The sequence below is a fragment of the Theobroma cacao genome, chromosome 4 (assembly GCF_000208745.1).
Source record: "Theobroma cacao cultivar B97-61/B2 chromosome 4, Criollo_cocoa_genome_V2, whole genome shotgun sequence".
NCBI lineage: Eukaryota > Viridiplantae > Streptophyta > Magnoliopsida > Malvales > Malvaceae > Theobroma > Theobroma cacao.
The window spans coordinates 29057933-29080314 of record NC_030853.1 but is presented as its reverse complement, the minus strand read 5'-3'; the positions used below and the strand labels follow the sequence as shown (position 1 = coordinate 29080314).

The following is a 22382-nucleotide window of genomic DNA, read 5'->3' as shown; positions in this document are numbered from 1 at the left end:
GTCATACCACAGAGAGAGACTATGGCAAGAGAGATGAGTAGTTATGGGTTCTTTTCTATGGGAATAGTCCACGTTCAATATTTTATTTTCTTTTGTCAATGAGCAAATATGACTTGTAAATACAGAATTTTTGTATCTCTCTCAATCAATCTCCACCTACAGACTATGGGATTCTGTTCTCTCTGCACATTTTGCACCATCTACAATGTCAAATTAAAGCTCCTACACGTTTGTTACTGGAAACATACTCCAGGTAGCCCTTGAGTCTGGAAATGAGAGTTCTTGTTTACACCTCCAATATTGACAACTTTGTACCCAGAATTCATCCCAACAAGTAACGAAAGTCTTTGACAATACTAAAAGTCCAAAGTTATCTGATAAACTATGTTATATTTTTTTTATTCTTCATTTTTTGGGTTTATTTGCATGTTTAGATTGAAATGATAGGCACGGACTGACACGATGAAACTGTACCAACGACCTATGACTGACAAGTGGCCATCAATGTCGCAATCTATATGGGAAATCAAGAAACGCGGATGCGGACTGTCAAATATTACGCCATGGAAGAAAATCTAGAATTACAAGAAATCACAGTCTTGAAAACGACTGAAGTGAGTGAATCATACAGAAATTCGAACAAAACGGAAGAAAAATAATAGGAGCAAAAGTTCTTCGGTAATTACCTTAATTGTAGCACCAACCTTTTTTGTTCTTATTGGCCAAAATAATGCCTTGCTACTGTCCAAGCGCTGTTGACATTTTCCATGATGGCTGCTTTGACAAAATGCTCACCTAGAGATCTGGATCAACGTTGAAACAGATGAAGAAAGGGCAAAAGTCGGTAGATCGTGAGAGAGAAACTAAAATGGATTTTAACCTGGAGGTTGGAACTTTTCCTCCCTCATCCTTCTTAGGAACAGGATTTTCCCAACTGTCTAAATGTTCATCTCTATGGGAAACAAATGAACCATTTTATCGCCTTAATTAAGCTCTGCAAATTATATAGTTTAACTTATTTTGTAATCTGTGCATGACACGAACTGAACGAAATTTGAACATGTATACAACTTTCCAGGGCTGGTAAGCATTACAAAATGGTATGTTCCTTCAAGTTCTGAACCATTATCTTTATACCATCAAAGCACAAAGATGTCTCCTATGTATACTTGTTTATGTTGTTTATCGGTTCAGTGGTTTTTAGTCTTAGCGCACCCTGTTTAGCTGATTACGCAAAGCCACCTCAATATGAGCGCAAACCACCCATTCCAGGCCACCTGGATCCCCCAACTAAGAAGCCAGTGCCAAGCACGAGGCAGGAACCCGAGTTCGAAAGCCTCCTAAAGCAGAAAAGCTAAATCCTGAGCACAATCCACTAACTCGATCTACCTCCTAGAGTTAGGACCAAAACCACCCATTGCACCAACTCTACCTCCAAAAAAAGGACCAGCACCACAGGTGGACAAGCCGTTGAAAAGCCAGCCACAATGCCCAAACCTCATACCCCGGCTCCTGAGCATAAGCCAAGAACTCTACCCTCGCCCAAACCATCTCCACCCTATGGAAACTACCCTGGACACCCTCCAATAATGGAGAAAGCTGAAGAGCCTCACAAGCCACTTTGTTACTGCATGCAGTTGATTTCCATGAATACTTATTTATTCCCACCTATATTCATATTTCCTCTCCAGTCATGGTCTGTTTCTCTTTTCGCTTTCTTTGTTTCAATCCCCCCTCTCATCCCTTTCTTTTGGCTTTTTGACTTCAACTGAACCACTAAGTTCAAGATTTTTGTTGCGTTTTCGTGCATGGAGATTGGTTGGTGGAAAGATCCATTGCCAGAGTTGCAAAAATCAAAAAGCAATAATATTGGCATTCATGATCAATCATGTATTTCAAACATTGTGTTACGTACTAATTGGATAAGCTACGAATTGAAAGTTCATCTAATTTTATAACGAGTACAATTTTATCAAAAGGACGGTAGGTAAGCTAGGCCTATTATGCAGCATGTCGGTTTTGCAAAATGCCAGTCTTTCTCACTGACTGTTGTTCTATCGCCATTAAGCTTTTTCTTCTGCCAGCACATAGCAGCACAGAACCTGCAGGTTTTTTTAATTTAAAAAAAAACCAGCAGGTTTTTTGATAAAATAACCTGTAGATGAGTGGGGGGAAACTACAAAAGAAATCTGCTGAATTTCGACTCAGGAAAGTGATTATAAATTTATAATTCATATGATAATCACCTAATTACAGGACAAGATGGTACATAATGAAATATTTCTTTACTCTGGTCGAACTCTTCATCTAAATTGTTTGGAATAAGCCTTAGGCTGCCCGAATTCATGAAAATTAATTAAGCCGATTCACAGAACTGTTCATCTGCTTTAAGAGCTCATATTTCCTCACAATTAGTTATACCAAATCCAGTGTTGCGTGTAGAAAACAAATTTCTGGAAGCTTCATGGTGACCAGGCCGTACTTCCAGGAAGAGATCCCAAGTCCAAATACTCTCTTTCCGAGTTTAAAGTATTGTGCAAAATTTATGACATACTTCATAATGCTATTAACATGCAATTTAGGATTGGGAATTAAAATCTAATTATGAGCAGTGTTCATGAACCAGATTGTCCTGCCTAAAGCGCTCTGTCATGAGAATAAAGGCAATAACAACAATAATTGTCAAACGTTGCAGCCAAAATTCTTATGGAGAACAAAGTAGTTGTAAACAGTTCAGATTCTCTTCAATATAGCCTCACTTACAGAGTAAATTAATTTCTCTCCATAATAGAACCACTCAAATACCTTAATTAGCAGAAAAAGATCTATGATTAGTCTTTCAGTAATTTGCCTGCGGCTTTAGTGCAAGGGTAATAATGAATCCATAAGACTAAATTGCTAAGCTATCCATACACTGATAGTGAAAGAAAGCTGTCTTTCTGGAACTTAGTTCAACTAAGGTACAATCAACAGGAAGGTTAAAATATTGCTTCTAAAAGTCAATAAAAGACCATTAGATGCAAAAACTCGTTGAATTTAAAAAAAACCTAGTGCCAACTATAAGGAATTAGGTAACTGAAAACAAAATATAGAAAGAGAAAAAGGGTATGCATCATAAAAGTCAATACCGACAAATAAGCTCACTTGTTGTTAACTATGGAAACAAGCAAAGAGGTGAGTGCTGCATTCGTGTAAATTTCCCAACAGGACTGCAAAGGCTTCCACCAATAATGAAGTTGCCTTTTGGCAACAATGTTGTTAGATTTTAGCCAAAATAATCTCCCTCAAGCAAAACTTAGAACATGCAAGCGGAAGGTACCAACCTTCTCATCTGGGCTTCGCTTTTTTTATTTTATTTTTATTTTTTATAGCTGTGGCATTACATTTGAAATTAGTAACAATGTTTGCAGTCCAGAAGGAAATTTGCTGTCATCAAACACTTCTACTATATTTATTGTAGCAACCAAGACTTTACAGGACATGAAAACAGTAAATATCATACCAATTGGAGTAAAAAGTTTTCCTTGATGAACACCTATTGTGATACTAGAAGATGTGCAGTCCTGCAATTTTTTTGCAACTTTATCCTGAGGCATTGTTTATAGAAACGCTCTTCACTTTCAGTCTCTTGAGATATTTTCACGCCTTGAGCTTCTTATATTTGTTAGGAAAGAGTTGCTGAGCAGATATAAAGGAGAATTTCGTGCCATTCTATTGCTTCTTTTAGCAGGAAAAGAAAAAGCATGTTTCATAAATGAAAAAGATGAAAAGAGTGACGCTAACTATTACTTTATGGAAAGAGAAGGAATAGTCACCGCCAAAAGAACCACACTGCCAATCTTCTTTAATAGCCACACTGCCAATCTTCTTCAATCATGAATAAGGCCTTGTAATTCATAGTCCAAAATTTCGACTAAGTGGGACCCAAATGGACCCTATCACATTTATGAATTACTCAAATATTTACAAATCTAGCTAGCTCACTATTTCGTAAGGTATGAAACGAGAGAAATTTTGACACCTGGACTAACCAAAAGGCTCCTTTACCACTATAAAAGGAGGGCTTCGAGTTGCCCTATCGAAAGCCAGAGCTCCAAGATGTCTCTTACACACTTACTAGTACTGCTCCTGGGAGTGGTGGTTCTCGCCACTCCCTCCCTTGGTACCTACGAGTTACCCGGCTATGGGAAACCACCTACTCCTGTTTACAAACCTCCCGAGGTGAAGCCACCCCCAATTTACAAACCACCACCAGTTTACGAACCTCCAAAGAAGCCAGAACCCCAACCCCCTGTCTATGAACCCCCAAAGAAGGAGAAGCCGGAGCCCAAGCCACCGGTTTACGAACCTCCAAAGAAGGAAAAGCCAGAACCCAAACCACCAGTTTATGAACCTCCCAAGAAACCACCGGTGTATGAGCCTCCAAAGAAACCGCCAGTTTATGAACCTAAGCCTCCAAAGCCACCAGTTTATGAGCCTAAGCCACCAAAGCCACCAGTTTATGAGCCTCCAAAGAAACCACCAGTATATGAACCTAAGCCTCCAAAGCCAGAACCCAAACCACCAGTATATGAGCCTCCAAAGAAGCCTCCGGTGTATGAGCCTCCAAAGAAACCGCCAGTTTATGAACCTAAGCCACCAAAGCCACCAGTTTATGAGCCTAAGCCACCAAAGCCACCAGTATATGAACCTAAGCCACCAGTTTATGAACCTAAGCCACCAAAGCCACCAGTTTATGAGCCTCCAAAGAAGCCTCCGGTGTATGAGCCTCCAAAGAAACCACCAGTATATGAACCTAAGCCACCAAAGCCACCAGTTTATGAGCCTAAGCCACCAAAGCCACCAGTTTATGAACCTCCAAAGAAAGAGAAGCCAGAACCCAAACCACCAGTATATGAGCCTCCAAAGAAGCCTCCAGTGTATGAACCTAAGCCACCAAAACCACCAGTATATGAACCTAAGCCACCAAAACCACCAGTTTATGAACCTCCGAAGAAAGAGAAGCCAGAGCCCAAACCACCGGTTTACGAACCTCCGAAGAAGCCACCAGTATATGAACCTCCTAAGAAACCACCGGTGTATGAGCCACCTTATGGTCACTATCCAGGACACCCTCCAATGGGGAAGCCATAAAACTAGCCCCCATCACCAAGCCATCCGAACAACATGAGCTACTATGGCCATATAGATAGATTAGTAACTACGAATAAGGGCTGCTGCCAACTTGTGTTATATTTTCTTGCATGTCATTTAATGTTTTTATCATAAGTCCTGTTTGATGAGAGATCGGGAGCTAGCGATTGAGAAAGCTCCTGTCAGTACTCTTTGAAATGTCTATTCTCTTCTTGCTGCTTAATGAGCAATCGAGCATATCCAAATTCATCTTAAGTGCAAATCCCAACTGCAGTAGTATTAATCGCAGATTTTTCCTGTATTTGCACGTGCATGTGCCTTTTTGGCCATCCAAAAGAGCTCCAGGACTCAAAAACTTTTTCATATGTTTCACTAAATGCATGGAGTAAACAGTGGCAGACAGGCTAAGACAATATATATATTATATAATATATATAATATATATATATATTTTTATANAAATATATATATATATATATATATATATATATATATATATATTTATGTATATAATATTGGACACAATAATGCCAGTTGCAATGAGCAATCTTTATCCATCTGCTGGATGCCAAAAAATGCTAATAATATATGTCAAGCACATAAACTAAATTGGGACAGAAATCTTCTACCCAACTTCCTACTTATAAGAAGCGTGAGATTTATTTCTCAGTTTTTTTGTTTCCATCAACCAAGTAAAGATGCCCTGGTTGGTTACTGTGAAATTTTGATTCTATGTTACAATATGCTTAAAAATGGACAAAGTTATGAATTATAATTACAATTTTTTTTTGAAAACATGATTACAAAATTATATAAAAAATAATTAAAAAGTAAATATTCCATGATTTCTAAAATATGCCATAATGCCACAAATCTGAATTTCATTGTTTCAGCACAAAAGTATGATAAATTCGATTGCAGAGAAAGAAAGGACAATGGTCTGATATTTTGTAATGCAGTCCATTTATAACTGTTGAAAATTTTTTATTGAAATAACTGGAAATCAATCTGTGTAAGGACAAAAACATGTAAACGAGCTTATTCTCTTATTCTACTCGGGCTTCTCTTGACGACCTTGTGGTCTTCTGCATGCACCCAACGGTGGTCTCCTTATCCATGCAAGGACCCCACCATCCTGTCAGAGGAGATGCTGACAGATTCCAACCTTGTTATATAATTAGAATTTTTAAAGGGGCTAAAAGAGTTTGGAGTACAAATTATATTATCAAATATTTGAAATGAGCCTCGTAACTTTGATTTTCTTCTAGTTCTTGTTTCAATTCCTGTTTTCAAAAGCTAAACTGTCCAAGATCCATCTAAACCACGTTCCAGTGTTTCTATGTGCAGCTAAATACATATCCACCCCTAGCTTCTAGCCCTTTCGTGTGCATTCCATCCAAGCGAGTTCCAAAATTATAAACGAACAAGCTGTATAAATTGATAGTAGGAGTCAAGCAAGCATTAAGGTGATTTAGCAAAGTGGCCCTAACAAATATAGACTATAGGTCCTACATTAAATGCAAATGCTAACAGGAAGCCTTGAAAGCATTTTTCTTCATGCATTTCAAGTTTTCAGAGTCTGCGAAACCATATGATTACCCCAAAGGAAGGTTATGTATCTAATTTTCACCTAAACAGTCTTGGTGTCAGCAAATGCTTGGCAAACCCATAAAACCGCCTTGCGATGGTTTACAGTCTCGTCCGTAAGCAGATCAGTTAGCTTTTTGGCACCGACAGACACTCCTTGACATCCATCTCTAGCTTTCATAAACTTAAATGTGACGAGGACACCTGCCTTTTGGTCACATTTCTAAGCCCAAGTTGATAATATTACAGTAATGAGAAAAAGCTGAATTTAGTGGAGGAAAAGTTGGTGCACTGAAATTAAAGTTTCCTAACAACTTTTTTCTGGTATTCACAAGTGTGTACCTAATTTGACTACGTTGCTGCTAAAGCTATTTTGATTTTTAAAGATAATTTTTTATATAATTAAAAGAAAAAAATTCGAATCTTACTTTTAAGATAAAATAATTATACATCAATCATTGAATTAAATATTCAAGTACTATGTTAAAAACCACTTTGATCCATATGAAAATACAAAAAATATCATCCAAAAACTTTGAATAATTTAATAAAAAAGTTAATGGGGATAAGAAAAAAGAATATTCTCATTTTGTGGTGTAAATGTGTTTCCATTACAAACTGGTCAGAAATCAGAAGTGACTAGCTAGACTGCTATCATCCTCCTGCGAGAAAAACTTACCAAAGAAACTTATAAACAAGATTGTGCTGAAGTTGTCCAGGGACGTAAGCCAGATCTGCATGTTTCCGGACAAGAAAAAGTAACGAGACAGGACTTGTTAATGATATTTTAGTTCTCAAAATCTGCATTATTTTGGTCCTGTTAGGAATAGACAATATTTTAATATTGTTCATCTAGACACTACTAAGGTGCAGTCCATGTCATGTTATTGCGAAGAACTTATCTGAAAACAATCTTTCAACAATTTGATCGGAGACCACAAAATTTTACGGTCTGGTCCCTGATCACCTTTTTCCTACCGACTCCATACGCCACTGCATTGTCATAAATCTCATTTAATGTATTCTGAGTGCCTCTGTTGCAGCAGATACCATTTTATTGCCCATTACAGTGAACTTGCATCCCTTGGAGGTACCATAGTAAACCAATTTTCTAACTACTTTGAGATGGTAAAACACAAATGCTTTGTAGTATGTCTTGTTTAACCAGAAATTAATAACTCCTTCCCCACACCCCTTCTTAGCTTCTTCCATAGGCTGGCAGGTTATTTCCTACTAACTTAAAATCCTATAGCTTCTCATTCATACAGTTACATGTCTACAAGAATTTTACAGTCCTTCTAGGTTTTAACCTTATAAATGCGTCTCAAATGATCATAAATAACATCATCAAGTCAAAAACTTTAATATCATCACAAGATGACAGACGATACGAAGGTGGCGGCAATAGCATGAAACCTCCACCTAAAACATTTACTGCGGATGGTAGAGGCCATGATTAGGCTTGGTCCTCATCAAGAGCAATAATGTTTAATTGACTACCAGGTCCTTTCTGACTTCATAAGACACATGCCTTTTAGCATTGCAGTAGCAGCTGCATTTCAGTCCCCCCGTGGTATAATTATTGCTGCCTAATTATGTTGATGTATTTCCTGTAATGGGTAAGCTAAGCATGGTACTATTCCTTACATTAACTGCTGTTATATGGCCCCCTCACCAACCATCATTGAATGGCCTCACCACAATGATTTAACAATGGCGTATAGCCAAATTATGAGACTTGTCCTGACAAATTAACATGCCCTGAAAACCTCTTCATTTTGTGTTTGCCAGCTAGAATTTTAAGGAAGCGTGCTCAATAACTAAAAATTGTTTTCACTATCTCTTCACATTAAGAAAACCACTCACCTGTTTCGTTTTCTCATGGTTAAATCTTTCCTCCTCTCTCGAATAGTTTAAATGTATCATTCCAAATAACAAAATGATCTTCATAGGAAAATATTGGAAATGTCATATCTCATTTGTTAATAAATAACAGTTTATTTATCAACCCAAGATTGAGGGAGGCCTCCATTGTGTGGTAGAAAACTTAAGATGCAGAACTTTTCATTGGTCCACCTGACCTTTGATCATTGATTTTCTGCAAAACTGGGGAAGAAGTAGTTACCTTTTAGCCCAAGTTATGGAACTTGAAGCTCATCCCACAACCCAAACCACAAAAATGTTGGAAACATCTTCGTGCACCGTCTCAAAACGACTAGAAAAATGCACAGTTTTCAAGTGGTTCAACCATGATGAGACTGAATTCAACGGGGATATCCATTGCAATGAACTGCAGTACTACATACGATATACTTCGTGTAATTTAGTATATTCAGCTAACTAGCTATAAGAAATGTAAGAGATTAACGTTCTTCCCTTGAAACTCCTCTTCGAAATCAAGTTTCTTAGGACATGTACCAAAGAATTAGGCTAAAAAAACTGAAATTTTGCTGCCAATGTCCTCCTCTTTCTTCATAGGAACACTCTTGACCAAAACAAAACCCAACCTGCAATAACTTAGGAAGACTGTCAAACAAATTAAATCGAACCCAGCAAGAGCATTAGAAACTAAACCAAGTCATTTCTGAACACATCAACATCATTTACAAATCGACAGGAAATGACAAATTTCAGCAAGACTTTAACCTGTTGCAGCTAGCTCCAGGTAAGGTAACGAATAGGTCTGTGCACCGGACCAGAAGTGATAAGTCAAGGGAATCACAAATTTCAGGGACATCAAAAGGACTAAGAGAGTTCAACTGGCGTTACCAAAGTCCTAAAACTTTTGTCAATTACTTTATATAGGTGACAAGAACATCATACCATTAGGATAAGTTTCGGAGTTCAAGATTCCAAGGCATCCAATTACTTTTGGGTTCTATCCTTCAGTCAATTATATCCAGTTTCGTCTGCCATGAATATCTAATGCACAGGCGTGCGAAATGCAGAGACTACTCTGCCTTTCACATTTTTACCCCAAAATAAAATATATGTGATAATTCCAATTCCATGACCCCCAAAGGAACTTGGCTCAACACCCATGCCAGCTTCTGGGAAAGGACCGATTAGGTTGATCTCTTTCCAGGCATTGTTACCACACAAGAAGTCATTCGTCAATTTACTTTAGTCCTGTAATAAATTTGCTGTTAAGTTGTTATTTTTATTTAGAACGCTCTCACATTGTGGATCACTAATATCTTAAATTGAATAATCATGAGATGCTAGCATATTTCTCTCTTAATGGCATTACTCATCTTCTTTAAAGAAAATGAGCGATCAGACCTTTCATCTAATGAAAGTCCTTACAACCACTGAGAAAAAGTTGTGGATAAATTAAATTTGTTGGAGCAGTCATTTATCAAAACCAAAAACAGTAGAGGAAAGGATACATGTGTAAATACATAAAAAGGCCCACTGACTCACCTCAAGATTGGAGGAGGCCTGGCTCTGTGAACCATTGTTGGGTAGGAAACTAGATATCAGATGATGGGTTGGTCCAACAACTGTGTATACAACAGCTAAAATTCACAGGTCTAAAACTAAACAGGTCTTAAAGCACGTTCCATGACCCAAACTATATGCAAATATTTCAAATCTATCACTACACTCCTCATGGTAATTAATAAGGAGTATATACATCTTTGAACTGGCTCAATTATGAGACTAAAGAATTTTTCTTGTACAATTGCCTAAACCAAATAAGTTAAGCCACTCCAAAGTGGTAACCTTTTACTGAAGCAATGTTGCCCCTAGGACATGTTTGAAGGGTAACTTTTACTCAATTAATGATAACAGAATTACCAAAAGTAATTACAATTATAATATACTGTATATATTTTCAAAGGATTCTAGATAAGGCTATCATGCAACTCCTAATTATCTGCGAGAGGATAGACAACATGGCGGAGTAAAATTCTGCTGAATCTGCTATCACATGATTCAAATCTCCATTAATTTCTTGCTCCTCAAGTAAAAGCCACTCTTTTTAAACACCCACCCAAGAGCTCCATTTCACAGCCACATACTCTCAACAGTAAACCCTAGAAAGAAATAACGAAAAAGACCCAAGAGCCATTTAATTCCTATGGCTTCCAATACCTTGCTTCTTGGTCCACCGGGGCTATCCCCCAGTGGCGATCCCATGGTGCGCTCCCTCCAAGCTGGCGTCTACAACCTTCAACTCGACGTTGTCAAACCCATCATACCGCAGTTAGGGTTCCCGAAAAAGGAGTCCTTCAGCTGCTCAAACACTGTCAACCCTTGCCGGGACTTGTTCTTCTCTGACTTGCCTTCCATGCCAACTCATGCCCTTGTTAATCTGCTCGTAAATGCCTGGTCTTACGAACCTTTAACCACCTTGAGGCTTGTTTGCAATTTAAGAGTTGTCCGTGGCACTGGAAAGTCTGTTAAAGAAAGCTTTTATAGTGCTGCATTATGGTTACACAAAAACCACCCTAAAACCTTAGCATGCAATGTCAGGGTTTTTGCATAGGTTGATTGCTACAAGGACTTGTTGGAGATTCTTTATAGGCTTTTGGAAGGAGAGAAAGTGAGGGAAAATGCGAAGTAAGAGTGGCAAACCAGGAAGAAAAGAAAGGCAAATGGCTCAATAAAACGATGTACAAATCCAAGCGTAAGCCACAGTTGCCAAGGGATGCTACGGTTTCCCAGAAGACAAAGATGGCATACGTGAATAAGGAGAACACGAGGAGTCTAAGAAAGGAGAGTGAGCTGAACAAGGCGAAAAAGGCCTACGAAAGGTATTGTAGTGCATGATCCCATGTATAGGTTTTTGTATGATTGTATAGCTGATATGTTTGCAGAAGATTTAAAGAAAGATATGATGTTTTAGAATTCTGGGGAGGTTAGGAAAATTAGTCTGGCGTCTAAATGGTGTCCTTCAATTTATTCTGCTTATGATAAGGCTACTTTAATATGTGAAAGTATAGCGAGGAGGATGTTTCCAAGGAAATCCGATCCTGATTACGAAGGAATAGAGGAGGCTCATTATGCATTTAGGGTGAGAGATAGGTTGAGAAAGCAAGTTCTTGTTCCTTTGCATAAGGCTCTTGAATTGCCAGAGTTGTATATGAGTTCAAAGCAATGGGATGCTCTGTCTTATAACAGGTGCCTTCTGTTTCCATGCAAAATTACAAGAAACATTTCTTGTGGCATGAGGACCAAAGGTTTAGTGGGTATATTCAGGATGTGAGGAAAGCAGATGAAACAATTGCTGCTAGTGCATTGCTTCCCCATGAAATCATTGCATCTTTGAAGGATGCAGATGATGTTGCAGAGTTGCAATGGAGGAGGATGGTGGAGGATCATAAAAGGAAGGGAGAATTGAATAACTGCATTGCAATATTCTAACAGCATGGATGGGGCTCCTATGGAGGTCTGTGTTGCTTTCGGGCTATTGATTTCAGAACTCAGTGAAGAGCCATAGAAGGGGAAGGTGATTATCTGTGGCTCCAATCCGGAGCTTCATTTGATCCATGGGGATAATCTTCTGTCAAAGACAGTTTTTAAGGAAGATGGATAGAGGTGCGAATGTTGATTTTGAGAAAGTGTTTGATAGAATTTTGCAGGTTGCTGTTGATGGGAAGGCAAAGGAGGATCAGATGATAAAGAGGATTTTTGTTTTCAGTCGTGTGGAATTTGATGAAGCATCTAGGCAGAATTATGATCATCCAATAAGAAACGTTTCAACTTACTCAAATGGACAATGTTTTGGTTATTACAGTCCTTTTTCATATTGGGATACTGGTAGTGAAGAAGGTTATTTGCTTGAGGATGACTGGTATGCTATGTGTGAGGTGGAGCAAGAAAAGATTGAAGAGAAACAGCGAAAACTCACAGCAAAATCATGGGAATCCACGTATGGAGGAATACAAAGGAAATTTCAAGAGAAGGGTTTTGGCATGCCAGAGATTGTGTTTTGGAACCTCAACAACTCCCCTTCTACGCCTGTTCCTTCCAATCAGGCTGGAGTGGCACTAGTCAGTGGATTCTCAAAGAATTTGGTGGAGTTGTTCTTGGACAATGGAGGGGTTATTGACCCTGTCACTGTGATGGAACAAGCCATCTCTCGAGACCTGTATCAGAAACTTTCAGTGTATGATTGATTTGTATGAGAATGTGTATCATAATTTGTTTCTCCAGCTTATGATGAAATATGTATCAGTTACTGTTTCATCTTCAATATGATGAATGTGTATTAATAACAGTTTCATCTTCCATTTTGTCTTATCAATGATCTGGCTAAATTTATTCATAAGAGACACTAGTATATGTAGTCACTACTGGCTGGTTTAGTTGTTCTTTGTCACTGATGCCATGATATTATCTTTTATATCCAAATTCATCTTCCTGAATTGAACAGGGCTATTATATGATCCATGACTTGGCTTATTAATGAGTTTCACCAAAAGTTTCAAGGCTGTATTTTTAGATGGTAATACTGATCAGAAGCTTAGACCTTGAAAACTCTTGTGCCTACAACTGATAACAGATTGGTGCAACAAGGAACAAACATGACTTGTTAGGGAAGAAGGCTAGTCGAGCAGAATTAAAAACACCTGGAGATAAAGATGACGTCCTGCAATACTCCAATTTCTTTCAGAGGTACTGTTAGGCCTTCAACACTTGTCAAAGAAATTGTCCCTTTAATTAATGGCTGGTGATCCATATGAGTTCATGTGTGTTGAGAATAACTTTTCGCATCTTATGACTTACCCTCTTTTCTCTGCTCCAATGCATCAATTTAACTGATCTGTAGAGATATCAGATCATCCCTGTCAGTATCTTTTGTTCCCCTTTATCTGTCATCACTTAACACTCAACAAATAGATATATTTCCTTTGATATAGCAAGTGCAAACTTAGTGCTGATTCAGAAACAAAATGGCAGTCAGAAACCCTGAATACCTACTTTGAGAGGCCGTGGCAAATCATGTACGGCTAAATTATACTGATAATTTTGAATCTTCTTAATTTGGGCTGGGCCAGAGAAGCCAAGACACTGATTGGGTTTACATACCTTCTTGATTAATGTTCTGACCCAAAAAATTTTCCTATACCTTCGTTATAAACTTGTGAGTATAAGAGTTCAGATATGTTAAACCTGTTTCTGAAAAACATTCTTAATACCTCAAATGAAACCTAACCAAGACATTTTTTTTGAGAAAATTCATTAATCCAAGCCCTGGAACATGAAATTTTTAGAAAGTTAAGCCATTGAGCATATGTTATTCGTTATCGGCTCAATGCATAAGTGAATTAAAACAGCTAGATAGGGCAACAAAAGGTGGAGTTGAGTTGGTATTTGATTCTCCCGGCGGTAACCTGATCACTCAAGAAATTATAAAGTGAATGTACATTTGGGAGTCATTGAATCAGATCTCTACGACATTGGCTTTCTTATGCCGCTGCCGACTGCCAAGTTAATTCTTAAGATGCAGATTTCAAAGAAGTCCCTCCCTCAACTTGTTACTTTGTTTTTTCCTTTTGGTACATTGGGTTTTCATCCTTGTCCAATTTCAATCAGATCATCGAATCTAAAACAGTTGCTTGTTGGCACGCTTGACAGATACCCTGCATGCGCATAGATACAGTCTGCTTATTGCAAACCAATGTATCAGCCTGTGGTACTTCTCTAACGAGATAGCTACATTCCCAAAATATACATCAACATCATCATAATGAGACGCATTTATCATTTTGGTCTGTTCAATGTTTCTTTCTATCGTGTATGAGGACTTCATGAAACATGATCATACTCTCGTCATCACTCAACTCTGTCAATATTTAAAAAAATTATGTTTTATTCTTAAAATTTTTTATCGTAATTATACAAAATATGAAACGAAACTTACATAATTGATAATTAATGATATGAGAACACACGGTAAAAATAAAAATTTGAGAATGTATATAGTTTTTTCCTGTCTAATTATGCTTGACCATATCCCTTAAACAATTATTTGTCAACTAATTAGGTAGTTAGTTGTCTATCATAAAATTTTTAGGTACTGTCCTACAAATAAAAAACAAATACGGCGGCTAGCTTGTTTTAAAAAGGAAAACAGGAAAGAGCCAAGAATGTAAAAGACAATGCATGAACATTAAATAGAACATAATTTCCCTTTGACAAGTATAGTTAAGGCTAATGTCTATGTAAGAATTCTTTCCCCTACCTTTGTGTTGGTTGCTTGCCCTGAATTTCAATTAAAATAATCTTTTTCCCACCAGCTGTAATCCACAAGGACTTTATGTTTTCAATAATCTTCATGATTGACGTGCATGAATATCTATGTAAATTGCAATCGTACAAGCTTCTTGTGGCAAAGACCCTATTCAATGGAAAACAAAATGTAATTCGGGAGCTAGTAAGTGATTTTTGTTTTTAGTCAAATTAATGTCATAAAATAGACCTTTAAACAGTCTCTTATTAAGATACTGATAAATTTATTTTCCATCTGTTTAGTTTTGATATAAATACAATTTTTTAATGAATAATAATAAAATAAAATGTATTAGATTGAGTAAAAAGATAAATTTAAAGATGAGTGACCAAATTCGATTTAACTAATAATAAAAAAAAGATTGAATTCAAGATCCTCGTCATTTGTATCTAATAAGAAGTTCAAAAGGGTGACCAAGTTCAGTTAACCATGCCACGATGGAAGCATCAAATAAGGTATCAAAGGTTGGATTATGAGCTTAACACTTTATGAATTTTCATGAAATCAAAATACCCTTTTTGAATTGACTAAAATTTAGATTCTGACCCACGTACTTTTAACCTTGGACTCTAAATGTCACGATCAAGGAATCACGTGACAAAATTGAGTGATCCATAAAATTGCTTTACTTAACCATATAATTTGTTTTTTAATAGGTTGCTTCGGGCAATAAATTCCTTAATATAATTATGGAATCAATCAATTAGTTGGAAGATAATTTAACCATCTTCCTTAGCTAACACCATTGACTGACTATATACCACCCCCAAGGGAGATATTCCCATTCATTAATCAATCAACCGTAGCCAAATATTCTATTGATATATATTTTTTTCCCTTCGTTTTTGCTAAGAAAGAAGAGAAGAAGAAGGTTACTATTGACACTATCCTACTCCAAATTGATCATAAAGAGTCCTTAACTCATTTCAGGACCAATATCAAGAAGCTAAGTTTCCAGAATAATTAAGAGAAATAGTAACATTGGGCCATTTTTTGACCATCTGGAATAAAGGAAAGCTGGTCATACTTGCCAAAGAAAAAAGTAACAATATGAAACATGAACTCGATTAAGAACAAGTCCATCAAGAATATGTTACTAAATTCACTTTAAATTAGATTAGTCTTATCATGCAATAGATAACAGTCCAAGAATAACATTGAGACATTAAACCAGCACTCAGCAGGAAGCTTCCTAAACTTTGAAATTACACTCAAATAGTAATCTGTGAAATCATTGGCGTATAGACTATAGACAAAGTAAACCATCATCCTCCATTGTTTAATCTCCATGGTCCGCCAATTTCGCCTCTTAATATTTTCATCTGTGTTTGCTTTAAATCTAGCCAATTTGATTGTGTGGAGGAAAAAAAAAATTACAACTCAAAGGACTTGTATAGGGAAGTAAGAGAGGGGAGAGAAAGAAAAAGAAAGGAGTGGTTTACTGTTGAAGTGAAGACCAACCCAGATTTTCTCTTTGCCTAATACGAATTAATTCTTCTTAGTTCATAGTTTTAACTTTTCAATGTGCAAGTTTGTGACCGACAAAACCTAGACTGTGTCTTTTGCTTTAACGAGAAAAGAGAACAGGAGGAAGCATTTGAAGTTCAATTTGAGTAGAAGCTTTGACTCATCTTAGAAGAAAATAAAAAGATGGAAGAGATAAGAGTTGATGCTGCAACCACTGCCAGAGACTATTCTAGATGTATAAATTTAATATAGAGATATATTATGTAGACCATCATTTCTTTTTTAATAAAGGGTTTGATCATCTTAATTATTTTCAGTATACTTTGAATCTTTTGGTCTTGAAGAATTTTTCTTCTTTGGTTTACGTGTGTGATGTATATGCTTAGATAAAATAACACTTTACTTATTTAATTAAGATGGAATTGAAATTTATTTTTTTTTTAAAAATAAAATAAATTATTATCGATTAAATTATACTCAATTTGATAACGAACGTTTCTGTTCCGATGACTCGCACATGACATTATTTGTGTTCATATATTTTTCATACGATATTGTTATTTAAATTAGTCGTATTTTAATTATGTGAAATTTCGAATTCAAATCGTAAAAAGTTATAAGTTAGTGAAATAAAGTTGTTTTTTGCCATTTAATATAGCCTATATAAAAAATTATAAAGTACTATTTCATGTCATCATTCTTAAATTGTTTTTGTTTGCAAAATATGGGTATGTAGTCATGTCCTCCTTTCTCTTTTTGGAAGAGGGATACGTGTCCATAAATCCTATAATAGTAGCAGCAGCAGCCAACCTCTGTGTCTTTGGTGGATGAGACAAGCAGTCTCTGGAAATTATTGCTATTCTTAATTTCTTGTTCCTCAACTTTACACAAAATGGGATATGAAAAAGAAAAGAGAGGATGCACATTTAAAAATATCAAAATGTGAACCTTCTTACACCCTTTTTCTGATTACAAATGGTGGGGTTCCGAAGGAAAAACAAAAACAAAGCTCAAGGCAAAGTTAAGAAAAAAAAAATAAAAAAGACTAGAAGTAGATGAACAAGAAGTTTTATTCTTGCTGGTTTTTTTTTTTTTGTTTGGATTCACCAAGGTCTAGCAGTTTCAGATGTAGTCAAAAGTTCTTCTAAGTAATCTGCACCTAAATCCTCCAACACCATCACATTGTTTATCCTGACATCTCTTTCTTTCTTGCTTCTGCTTATCATTTTCCTCCTCATGGAGTGTTTTCTCTTTAAAGCCACCACCGGCGAACACCCTTCCTCCTGGTGGCACTTCATGTCTCTCAGTGACTCTTGCACTCTTTCCACCGGAAAGTTGAGTATCGCAGCGGAGCCTCTCATGGCGAAAGCAGCTTGATCATAAGCCAAAGCAGCAGCTTCCGCACTGTCAAATGTTCCAAGCCAAACCCTTATGCCGTGCCTGGTAGAATCCCTTATCTCAGCCGCAAACTTCCCCCACGGACGCCTTCTTACACCCCGGTAAGACTTTTCTTTCTTTGGACTTTCCTTTTCCATTGAACTAACCTCTTCTTCCTTTACTTGATTAGGATACGTTATTTCTGATGTTTCTTGTGTAGCCTCCGCGAGTAGCCCGTATAAAAGCATCTCCTCGGAGTCATTTTCGTTGAAAGGAAGATGGTTGTTGTGCAAAGGGAAGAACTCCGGCGATCCGAATGAAGATTCCGATGAGGAGTTGGAATTCGGAGAGTGAAAGAGGCAGGAATCCATTGTTTTTTTTAAGGCTCTCGAAGTGTTTCTCTGTTGCTCCTCTGTTTCGGTTAAAGTGTTGGGAGTTGGAGGCAGAGCAAAAAACTTCTGGCTTTAGCTCCCTTTATACACCCCGAACAGAGGATTTAAATGTAAAATAGGACGGCATTAGAATAAGGGCCAAAACAGTAGACAAGCGGCAAGGGAAGCTGATATGGCATCATATTATTTGATCGTTTTTTTATTTGGGTTCCACAGCCAAGGTTAAATGAACACGTGGGTCAATTCAGGGACGGCGGCCAGGTCAGAGCAAGGTGACGTCAGCATATGAAGTCAGTTTTTGTCGAATATGAGCTACACGTGGGACCTTGTCCACTGTCATCCCACGTGGATGATGGTAACAACTCAGCCTTCGACGGTTGAAATAACCGTCAAAATATTTTGTGGACAAAAAATTGGAAGGAAGAAATTGGAAATATCTTTTTTTTTTCATAATATTTGAAAAAAATTTAAAAATTTTTATTTCATTCACTCAAGTTTTATATTTTTATTTTAAATTGAATAAATTTTTATAATTAACATTTAATTAATTATTAATAATCAAAATATCATTAATCATTTTATATGTGTACGATATTAACATAAATAATAAAAAATATTACATTAACAATTTTATCATATCACATCAACATATCATATTATTGTTATTTTTTTCCTAACAGTCATCAACTTCACCTTTTTCTTTTTCTAATAAGAATGATTTGTTTGTTCTCTGCATTGATGGGCAAAATGCGACGTTTAGATGACTAGAATTGGATGGGATGCTACTTTCTATTTATGATTGTTCAATGAATTGGGGCAAACATCCAAGGATTTTGTCGCTACATGACTTGACAATGAAAACCACTATCTATTTCAAGCATATCATTTCCCTTTTATACATTGAAAATATGGAAGCACATTAAGCAAAGGTTTCACATCCAAAATCCAGATACTTGGAGTTTCTTAATATATGGATCTATACACAGCATTTGTTAAACAATCCATGACCAACGCCAGTCACGGAGGCATAGGGGAAGAAAAGAAAAGGAAAAACCTCTTTGATAATCCCATTATTGGGAAGACGAGTAAAGTCAAGATGATGCACTCATTGGCCCTTGAAACATGATGGATGGGGGTGTTGATAAAAGGGTTTAACAGAAAGGAGAAAGAAAAGTAGTAGTGTCATTTGTGGACGGAAACTCCATGGATCCTTCCATCCAGCTGAAGATATCTACAGTCTCGTTGATTACATGGAGTTGAATTTTCAGAGATGGAATGATTATCAACCGGGGACTGTCAAGCCTTTGCATGGATTAATTGTCTCAATGGGTCGGAGGATGACACAAAAATGAACAAGAAAAAGAGAAAATAACCAAAAAGGAAGTTCTCAACTAGTCTTCTTTAGCCAAGTACTATAGTTATACCATTCCATGGTGGAAAGAAACTTGATCTGGGAGAATGATAACTGTGTTTAAATGTCTATTTAGTATTTTACTTTGAAAAATAACTTTCATCAAAGAAGCAAACTTTTTCTTTTCCTCGTGGAAAACAGTAAATAGTGTTCACCGACGATGACAAAATACCAACAACAACAACAGCAGTCCATGCATTGTAAGGCAATTAACGTTTTCTTTTTATCCAAAAAGAGAATTAAAACTTTACCAACCCTCATCAAAGAAATACATTTATTGACTAAGTATATGATAAATTTTCTCAATAAGTTTGGTTTGGGCATTCATGCTAATGAATTTTCAACCGCACCCTTTTTTGTTTTAAAAACGGGATTCATGTGAATGATTTCTAGAAATAATCAGAAATTGCTGCCAAAGCCTCCCGAGTTCGACATGAGCACCCACGCAGTCTCCACACTCAAATTTGATAACGACAGATCTATTTGCCTTCTTCCAAAGGCTAGCCAAAAAATAATACTCCTAGTAATAATAAATTGTTTATTTTATTTTATCAAAATCATTATCCTAAATGTAGAGCCCATCAATCACAATTTGAACTTTGAAAAAAAGGGGTCTAGATACATTGCTCCTTAGAATAAATATCACGAAAATATTTCCAAAGTCACCAAAAACCAGAAGAGGAGAGGAGAAATTGTTGAAAAAGTCCTCCCAAAACAATGGATGCTCCTAATTTGTCTCCTTGTGTTGAAGTCCCCAAGGCATCTTCGATGTTCAACACTTTCATATGAAGCTTCTGGGAAAGGAAGGACCATTTCAGGATAGCCATCTTTTTCCAGCTGAGAATGAGACAAGACCAAGATCTTCATTCTAATTAGAAAAATCAAATTTCTGATTAGTGCACCATAATTTTCTGAAAATTTTATGTTAACCAATTCTTTGGGTTGGGTAGACATTTTGTTGGCATGTCTACTGCATGCTTGAGAGCAATAGGTCAGTTCTCTTCGGTTTGGTGGGTGAAAAGCCAGCCAGTCCCTTCTTTTCTACTTTTGGGGCCCTGTATCAATTTCAGTGTTTAATAATGTGAATACCATTTCCACAAAACAAAAGAATTCGATAGTAAAAGTGTACAAGTCGAGAGATTAGACGAAATTTCTACTTAAACTGATCTCTCTTTGTTTTGTATGCATAAGCACATGCGTAATATATTTAAAAAATCTGTAAAATTTCAAGCAACACAAACTCAAAATGACTTGAAAGCTGAAATCAATTGAATAGAAATATAAATGAAAGATCAAATTAACTTGAAACCAAATCAACAATCCAAAATTGTGATATACGTAAACCTATCCAATCCCAACACAACATGTAAAATAGCTACCACTACATGATATTGGAGACTTTTCGCATGTTTCTTGTGTTATTCCCCTTTTTGTGATTTTGTCAAAATTCACATAATTTCTTTCTTTAATATACATTAATGTTGTACTAGAAAGCAAATTATTGTTGATTACTCTGTCTCTGTCTTCCTGCCTTACATATTTCCCCGTTTAGAGAAAAGGAACACAATTTTTTTTTACGGAAAAATCTTAAGGAAGAAAGATTAATCAAAAACTTATAACTTAGAATATGTTTGAAAAATCAACTTGTGCTAGAGACTCCACATATGCTCTGGTGCAAGTTGCAAAGTTGTCCAGTGGTCCAATCTTGTCACGAATTGGAAAATAAAAATTAAAAATGGACCAAACAAAGAATAAAGTAGCAAAAGAAAACCCCATCTCTCTTTCCTTTTCTTTCTTTTTTTTTTTTGTTTAAATTATATTGATCAAAAAGTTGTCCCAAATGAGTAATTATACTAATCATAAGAAAGGCTGTTGGATAAATTGTACAAGAGAAAGAATTTACCCCGAATTCGGAAAATATATTACTGGTTAATGTAGCAATTTTATATAATATCAACAATAAAATATATTCTCTGCATCAATTCGAAAAGTACATTAAAAATTAAGGGGACCAGTCCCATATGTGTTAATTATATCAATTAATAAACAAAAAAATAAATAGAAGACTAATTATAAAATAAAAAGAAAGATTTCTCACCCAAGAAATTTTTAATCACTTTGACTTGAAACGAAACATTCAGTAATTTAAATTTAAAATGATTCAAATGTAAATAATAAAATATGAAATCAATCTCAATTTAAAACGATTCAAAATTCAATCATTTGAAATATAGTCATAGTCTATTTGAAATTTAAATTCATTATACCACCAAAGTCTTTCGCAAGCTTTGCTTAAGATTTGTTATGACATTTATTGATGATGGAAGAATAAAACACCATTTAAAAAAAAAATTACCCAACCACGAGATTCTTGAGATGAAGTAGAATTTCTTCTGCCTTTCTTCATGAATGTTCAAAAATAAACACAAAACCTTAATTTTACGAACATTCTACCTGTTTTGATACATTGCTTTTATTCATTTTTCCAAGTCTTGGGTGCTTGGACCCTTCCAAATTCCCACCAGAGAAAGCCAAAGACAATTTAATTTTTGACAGCAATCAAATCAATTTTAAAAGTAAATGAAGAAGGAATAAAGCATCTAACAGAATATATATATATATATCTTTGAAAATAAGCAAGCTCTTATTATCCATCCATCGTACACAAACGTCTAGATAGTGAGAGAAGCTCTATTTTGCAATTTGCAAAGTTCTTCAGTGGTCCAAAACTTTGTCACAAATGAAAAAAGAATTAAAAAAAAAAGAACCAAAT

At 36.2% G+C, this 22382-nt stretch overlaps 2 protein-coding genes and 1 pseudogene across 3 annotated transcripts; 2 read left to right on the top strand and 1 right to left on the bottom strand.

Annotated features, from left to right (window-relative positions):
* On the top strand, positions 4069–5388 carry LOC18603206 (repetitive proline-rich cell wall protein). Of its 2 annotated transcripts, XM_018119415.1 has the most exons (2): positions 4069–4701; positions 4777–5388. In XM_018119415.1, the coding sequence occupies exons 1-2, from the start codon at positions 4099–4101 to the stop codon at positions 5131–5133; spliced, it is 960 nt and encodes a 319-aa protein (XP_017974904.1). In that variant the 5' UTR covers positions 4069–4098; the 3' UTR covers positions 5134–5388. The 2 variants fall into 2 exon arrangements, with proteins under 2 accessions (XP_017974904.1, XP_007035096.2); XM_007035034.2 differs by having other exon boundaries at positions 4070–5388.
* On the top strand, positions 10805–12845 carry LOC18603204 (annotated as a pseudogene).
* On the bottom strand, positions 17254–18277 carry LOC18603203 (ethylene-responsive transcription factor 1B). The gene has a single exon (XM_007035031.2). It carries the CDS (start codon positions 18175–18177, stop codon positions 17533–17535), a length of 645 nt encoding a protein of 214 aa, XP_007035093.2. The 5' UTR covers positions 18178–18277; the 3' UTR covers positions 17254–17532.

Excerpts from the sequence above, each read along its gene's own strand:
- LOC18603206 (XM_007035034.2), top strand. The coding sequence starts at position 4,099 with ATGTCTCTTACACACTTACTAGTACTGCTCCTGGGAGTGGTGGTTCTC.
- LOC18603203 (XM_007035031.2), bottom strand. The coding sequence starts at position 18,177 with ATGGATTCCTGCCTCTTTCACTCTCCGAATTCCAACTCCTCATCGGAA.